General features: G+C 39.3%; 1 protein-coding gene across 1 annotated transcript; it reads right to left on the bottom strand.

Annotated features, from left to right (window-relative positions):
• Positions 1–3,955: 3,955 nt before the first annotated feature.
• LOC106797006 (uncharacterized) lies at positions 3,956–4,687 on the bottom strand. Its single transcript, XM_014770665.1, has one exon. The coding sequence runs from the start codon at positions 4,685–4,687 to the stop codon at positions 3,956–3,958; it is 732 nt and encodes a 243-aa protein (XP_014626151.1).
• Positions 4,688–7,975: the final 3,288 nt, after the last annotated feature.

Below are 7,975 nucleotides of genomic sequence, written 5' to 3'. Positions count from 1 at the left end.
TTATAAAAAGGTTTTAAAATATTTTTAACATTTTCTGAAAAAGACATTTTTTTCATGGGCAATCGATTACTAGGCATTGTAATTGATTACCAAAAGCAAAATTATTTTAAAAAGCTTTTCAGAAAGTTTGAAATTTGAAATTTTAAAAGTTACTCTGAAAAGTCACATTCCTTCATAAGTTTTTGGAAAGCCACCAAGAGCCTACAAATATGTGACTTGTCTACGAAAATCTTCAAATTTTTTCAAAACCTCATTGCATTCTTCTCTCAAAAAAAAAAATTCTTTGGCCAAATACTTGCAAATCATTTGAGTATTCTTCTAAGAACTTCAAATTGTATCATCTTTTCTAAAAGAGAGAAAAACATATGTACTTTCTGAAAAAGAATTGTTGTGATAAAGAGACTGTTTGTCTCTTGAATTGTAAGAATCCTGAACACACAGGAGAGGGATTCCTTGGTGGTTCAGAAGTTATAAAAGAATTTTACAAGGATAGTGGAAATCTCAAGTGGGTTGCTTGAGGACTGGACATAGGCACGGGAAGTTGTCGAACCAGCATAAATCGAGTTTACAATTCTCTCTTCCCTTATCTCATTTAAATTATTGCAATTAATTTTTGTCTTACATGTTTAAAGAATATCAATTAATTTGACTGTTGATCCTTCTTCTGTATTTTAGATCTCATATATCATTTAAAGAGGAAATTGAAACTTGTTAGTAGGAATAGACACATCTCTTCAAACTATTTTAAAAAGGCACAAAGGGCCTATATATGTGTGTGTCTTACTTCGAAAAAAAAAAGAGTATTCTCAAAGAACTTAACTTAATTGTCAGAATTATCTCAAAATAACTATTGGCCAAACACTTGTAAATCTATTGAGAATTCCTGTAGGATCTTCAATTTGTATCATCTATTCTAAAGGAGTGAAATCAATCTATTCTTCTCTTTTAAAACTCAGTGGTAATCAAGAAACTGTTAGTCTCTTGGCGTGTAAGAATCTTGAAAACAAGGGTGAGAGATCCCGAGGTGTGTTCAAAGGTTGTAAAGGATTTACAGAGAAAGTGAAAAATCTCAAGTGGGTTACTTGAGGACTGTACATAGGCACGGGAAGTGGTCGAACCAATATAAATCGAGTTTGTAATTCTCTCTTCGCTTATCTCATTTATTTTATTGCAACTGATTTTGTCTTGCACATTTAAAGAACATTGATTAATTTAATTACTGCTTTTTCTTTTGCATTCCGAGTCTATCATATATTATTCTAAAAAAGGATTAAAAACTTGTTAGTCGAAAATTTTAAAACTTAATTCACCCTTCCTCTTAAGTTATTGAGGCCACTTGTTCAACAAAAGGCTCTGAATGCTACAACACTTTCAATAGCTATAATTTTTCAAATTCCCTCAGCTAGAGCTTCTTGTATTTGCCATGATCTTGCAATGGAAGCATAAACAAACATTGAGATAGAATTGGTCAGTAGCAGAAATCAATCAGGTCGGCTTGCCTCACTTTTTCCTCACAAGGCTTTAGTGTTTCTCTCTGTGCACAAGTGTCTTGGATGAGTGTTGAAAGTTTCTACAACCTACAATTAATGTTCCCAATTTTGCACCTCATCTCAGTTAAAGTTATCATGCTTACATTTGGTGGATCACTAAGGAATTTTATTGGCCTGTAATTTGGCTTGGCTAATTAAAGAAATTATGGTTTTAATGGTATTTCAAAAATTAGGGTTATAAGAGAGCATTTATCCTAGAAAAGCTTCCACTTATTCTGTCTAGGCTTATTTTTTTTCAGCCTCAATTTATTGTTCTAACTGCACTTATGGCACCTATTTAGTTTCTACCCTTATTATTCTTTTTTTTTTAAGAACTTTGGGCTTACAAGCTTTATGAGGGTGCCTTATTGAGTGTTGTTTTACCTTCCTAACACAATCTTTACCCTAGCCCTCCCCCAAATTAGGGGCATATCATGACTAAAACCCTTATGCTCTCTTAAACCCTAAGCAAGGTAAGAGATAATTAAAAATAGGCTTAGGGGTGTTTAGAAAAAACATTATCATTTTTGGCTCAAATAAGGTGCAAGGGGTAAATTTTTTTCAAAGGTTGGCTTTTTGGCTAAGTGGCTAAAAATAAAAGGAAATAGGACCTTGATCATTTCCACCTCATGTAATTAATCTAACAGTCTAACCTTTCCTCTGTTTGTTGTGATTCATAATCCACTACTTGAACTGATGCTTGCCTTCATAGAACCAGCATTTTCACAAAAATGGTATGCAACATTTTCAAGTGTTTGAGAGAAATAAAAAATAAAAACTAAAAATTGAATAAAATTCTGCTTTCTTCAACCTAAGTTTGGCCATGGGTTCCAATTAGTGGCCAAATATGTAATGATGTCATCCCCAAGTCTGGCTTCAATGGTATCTCTGACCTTAGAGGGCTCAACCCCATAAGTAAAGGGTCAGACTCCTAACCAAGCAACCTACTAGATGAAGGCTTTTGGGGTCATCAGTGGTGGATCCATCCCCAGGTAGACTGAGGGTCTGTGAAGACTCTGAACAATGATCTGCTTGCCTTGGTAGATGGACTAAAGCATCTGAGTATGCGTGTCTGTCGAGACTAAGATGGATGGCGACTGGCGGCGGGCAACAGGTGGTGGAGGAGGCTGTCCTAGAGGTGAGGCATCTGGTGCAACGACTTTGGCACGGGCATGGCGGGGTCCTGGGAAGGCGATGGACGGGTCGGCGGGGTTTCAACAATTCTTCTTTATGTAGGCCAAGTTAATCACGGGGCTTAGTGACTCAAAGGTCGGGGTGTCAGAAACAACCCCTTGAGCGTCACAAAATGGTTTGATCAACACTGGTAACCCCAACCTAGAGGTGTTGGACTGGGCGATCTGTGTGATTTGGCCCAAAATGAAGCTACCCAAGTCCATGTCCATCTTCATCACTAAGCCATATATCAACGTTGCCCTGTCAACATTAAGATCAAAAGTGTGAGAGGTAGGGGCAAGGTTAAAGTAATAAAGTACAGTCCACGCCTGAGTAAGCGAGGTGAGATCCTTCCGCAAAAGCTTCCATGGGGTCCCATTGACATTCAGGACGAATCCACCTTCGGGTGTGCATAGTGCTACCACGATGGCCTCATGGTCTGGGTACGTGTGAAGGTACTGGGAGTACGACAGATATTCTTCTCCACCAGCAAGGATGACGGGGTTGTCAAGGAAGTCATTAATGGTCTCCGTATCGAACCGGATGACATGCCCCTGCACTTTGTAGTACTTTGGAGCGCCGCCCTCTGGGTCATAGATGTTGGAGTAGAATTCTTTGACCAAAGCAATGTAGATCTGCTTCTCTAGGATTTTGGTGAGAACCCGGTGCCATTGCCTCCATTGGAGCTCTCCGTAAAATTCATTGAACATCCTTGCAGAGAGCTCTACGTTCCTCTCTAGTAAGATGTTCTAGGGGTGAACATTGTCTTGGTATCTGTGCCAAGTTGTCTCAAAAGTGAAGCAAGAGGAATCCCAGGTGGATTCCCCTCCGTGTGTGGGTATTGCTCGGCATTTTTGTGAGGCCATCTAAAAAAATGCAAATAATACTAGGTTTAGTAAAAACAGAAGTGCAAACATTAAAACAAGTAAATAAAAAAAATAAAATAAAAAATATGGCGCTAAGCCGCCAATGTGCGCTTAGTGCCTCATCTTGAGGGCTTTGGGCTTGGCGCTGTAGTATTGCTTAGTGCTAGCTGCGTGCGAAGCGAGTTCATCCAGATTCATGAGCACCCTGCTGCTCACTTAGTTCGCCAGGCCCTATTCTCCATATGCTAGGAACTCGCTCAGTGCACTATGTTGTGCTTATCGAGTTCATTCTTCTTTATGCATGCGTTAAGTGGGAGTTGCTCGCTCAGTGCAGCTGGCTTTGTTCATCCACTGATAAGAGCTCGCTTAGCGCATTGCGTCCGCTTTTCAATTCAGGTGGCTAGGTAGGATCTTTAGCTCCACCTTGGTCTTCTCGGATGGACCTCTTTTTTTCAATTCTTCAAAACCGATCCCCCTTGTAGGAATATTTTCTTCATGATCTAAGTCTTCCAAGCAAACCCTTAGATCCTTCTCCTCTTCACTGGTTAAACAATCTATAACATAGATCAAAGCTTTCTCCAGTGAAGTTTGTGTAGTTGAAAGAGCATTGGTGTCTTCTTTATCGACCTCTTCCACCTTGAAGCACCTCCTATCTTCCTCTAGGTATTTGATTGCTTCAAAAAGGTTGAAGGTTACCTTTTGGTCATCAACGCTCATTTCTAGATTTCCATGCCCCATATCTACCACACAGTTGACAATCAGCATGAAGGGTCTGCTTATGATAAGAGGAATCTTTGTATCTTCTTCTATGTCCATGATGACAAAATCTATTGGAAAAGTAAAGTGACAGACTTTGACGAGCACATCTTCTACTACCCTATACGGTCTTGTGATTGATCGGTCTACGAGCTGGAGTGTCATCTTGGTAGGGTCTATCTTCAGATTTCTAATTCTTCTGCACATTGACAGAGGCATCAAGTTGATGCTTGCCCTTAAGTCAATGAGAGACTTCTCTATCGACTCATTCCCTATAGTGCAAGGGATTGTCACACTCCTGGGGTCTTTGAATTGCTTGGGCAGCTTCCTCTGTATCACTTCACTACAGTTGCCTCCCACCATAATGCTTTCATTATCAATGTACTTCTCCTTCTAGGTAAGGATGTCCTTCATGAATTTGGTGTAGAGTAGCATTTGCTGCAAGGCTTCCCCAAATGACATAGTTATCTCCAGCCCCTTGAACATCTCCAAGAAACGCTTGAAGTAGCGCTCCATATTCTTCTTTGACGGCACTAAAGGATATGGGGAATCCTTTAGAGGGGCTGGTGGCTCTTCTTTCCCAGCTTCTCGGGCTAGCTAGCTTTTGGTCTTAGAGGTTAAGACCTTCTTTTCTTTTTCTTTCTCTTCTTCCTCCTTCTTTTCTTCTTTGTCTACCCTTTCTTCCTTAGACTAGTATCCTTCATCTTTCTTTTCTTCTCCTTGCGCTTTCCTCTGGCTTCTAGTCAACACTGCCCTGCATTCCTCCTTCATGTTCTTCTCTATGTTGGCTCTAAAGCTGCTAGTGGGTCTTTCAGCCATTTGTTTGGCTAATTGTCCCACTTGTATCTCCAGGTTCTTGATGGAAGACTCCATGCTCCTATAGTTGGACATGGATATTTGCATGAACTGATTTAGCGTCTCCTCAAGCTTGTTGGTCTTTTCATAAAGATCTATCCCTTGGTTGGAATTTTGGGCCAGTTGACTTCTCCGCTCCTTGTTGAACTAGTTCCCCGGATGATTCCTCCAGCTTGAGCCTTGTGTGAAATTCCTCCAATGGTTGAATTCCGATGGTCTTCCTTGGTTGTAGCCTTGGAATCTGTGGCGATTCTGAGCTCCCATGTAGTTCACCTCCCTAAAAGAATCTTCTTGGGCTATGCATTACCCTGGCTCGTGTGCTCCACCGTAGATGTGGCATCCCCCTATTTGTATGACTGAAGAGTGAGATGGACTTACCGCTTGTAATTGTTGAGAGAGCTTGCTGAGGGTTTCCTTCAAGGCCTTTATCTGTCGGGCCAATAGCTTGGTTTGGACCAATGTTGCATCTTGGGCTATGAGTTCCAAAAGGCTTCTCTTTGCTGGCAGGTATGCTGGATCACGAAGGATGGCATGATCACTAGCCGCCATGTTCTCTATCAGTTCCATTGCCTCCTCCAGTGTCTTCAACTTGATTTATCCCCCTGCGGATGCGTCAAGGAGTTGCTTTGAATGTGGTCGTAGGCCACCTATGAAGATATTTAATTGCACCAGCTTACTATACTTATGTGTCAGCATCTTTCCGAGTAGTCTGTGGAAACGGTCGAGCGCCTCACTGAGTGATTCATCGGGGAATTAATGGAATGAGGATATTTCCATTTTCCCATTGTCAGTCTTTGACTTTGGGAAGTATTTCTTTAAGAACTTTTCTACAACTTCCTCCCAGGTCTGCAAGCTATTTCCTTTAAAGGAGTGTAGCCACCTTTTTTCTTCCCCTGCCAAAGAAAAGGAAAAGAGATTAAGGCGTATGGCATTCTTGGGAACACTGGCTATCTTTACCGTGTTACATATTTCTATGTAGGTGGCAAGATGAGCGTACGGATCCTCATTCGATAGACCGTGAAAGAGGTTTCCTTGTATTAGTTGTATGAGAGAGTGGGAATAAGAGATGTTGGCCACTTGAACCTCTGGCCTTGCAATGCTTGTGAAGAATTATGGGGTAGCTGTACTAGAATAGTCCTCTAGTGTCACTCGTCGGGCATGCTCCTCTTCCATTTGAAAGGAGAGGATGGATGTGAGGGTTGAATGCTACCTTGTATTTCTTGCTCTCTTCTTCTTGCAATGTTGATACGCCTGCAAGTGGCTTCAATTTCTAGATAAAGTGGAGTTAAATCTTTGGCTGTAGTTCTACCTCGCATACACAAAAATAGGCACTACCGTGCAAATTATAGAAGAAAAGGAATGGAGAAGGGAAAATAATGAATAAAATTAAAATTGTAAAATAAATAATAAAATAATTATTACTTACAAATTGAAAATGTATGGCAACAAAGTACAAATAACAAAGTCCCCGACAACGGTGCCAAAAACTTGTTAACAGTTTGGCAAGTGTACCAAATGTCCAAGTAGTAAAGACTCAGAAGTTCGAGTGTCGATTTCCACATAGACTTTGTTTTGTACTTGTGTTGGATAATTTCTAATTTATAAAAGAAAAGATGAGATAAGGTAAAAGAAAGATTAGTTTAAGAAAAAAAAACAAGAACTAAAATATTAGATATTAATAAGAGACAGAAGATATAAAAGGGAATTCAATGAGATGAAAATATTAGGACCTAGCTTGCCTTATTTCCTTAAGATGTATTATTTTTTATTTTTCTTTATCAATCAGGTGAATTTATCCTACCCACATCTATTAGATTACTTGCCCCTGATGTCTTAGGATGACAAGCCTATTTTACCTATCTATCTCCCAAATGTCTTTGCAAAGATTCAATAGATAAAATGCATGAAGTTCTAATTCTAGATGCTTGCTTTGATGCATGGGCATAATGTAATCACTCTATGTCTAGCAATGATTTTATTAAGACATCTCTTTCTTTTAGTTCTATTAGAAATTACCCTCTGTCAAGCGACTAATTCCTAAAATTAATGCATGTGAAACCTTCATGGTATTCCTATTAATGGTTACCCTCTGTCGAGCACTTAACCCCCAAAATAATGCAAGGATGAATGATGCATGAAATTAAAAGTAAGAAAGGATAATAGGAAATAAAACATTTGTTGCATTGATAAATACCAAGTATATAATACATCTTTTGGCTTTTTAGGCCTACCAGGCCCTAACTAAGGGTTTAGCCTCTCATAGCCATAAGGGGTCTTACACTTGAAAAGGGGTTTAGAAACTTATGGAAGAGAAGTGATGGAAAAAGGGAATAGAAAATGATGAAAAAGAAGAAAGAATTTCCTAACAGGGAGTTCTTAGGCTTTAAGTGTGTATTAGATTGCTTTGAGACTCGGTGTGTCTTTTCTCCTTGGCTTGACTCTCTTTTTATAGTTGCTAGAGTGGACTTGGACATGTGCGCTCGCTTAGCGCGGGTGCCTGTATTCGTGCTTAGCGTGTCTCTTTCTCGCTCAGCGCGTCTTGGGCTGGGTTTTTTTCTCAAACATTTGCTATTTTCTGCATCTTTTTGGGTTTTAATCCCTCGTTTTCATATCTGCAAGCCATGAATAGGAAAAAAATCAATTCCTAACAATTAAACATGAATAACTACTAAATAATCATTTTTAAAGATATTTTCACTCTATTTTCATTATTAAAAAAAATCATATTTAGTAGCTATCAGTTTTACTCCCCGTGTTGTGAGAAGTATTTTTGTATAATTTGTTTGTTTTGAATAA

The sequence above is a fragment of the Glycine max genome, chromosome 18, assembly GCF_000004515.6.
Source record: "Glycine max cultivar Williams 82 chromosome 18, Glycine_max_v4.0, whole genome shotgun sequence".
Classification (NCBI taxonomy): domain Eukaryota; kingdom Viridiplantae; phylum Streptophyta; class Magnoliopsida; order Fabales; family Fabaceae; genus Glycine; species Glycine max.
This window is presented reverse-complemented; position numbering and strand designations above follow the sequence as displayed.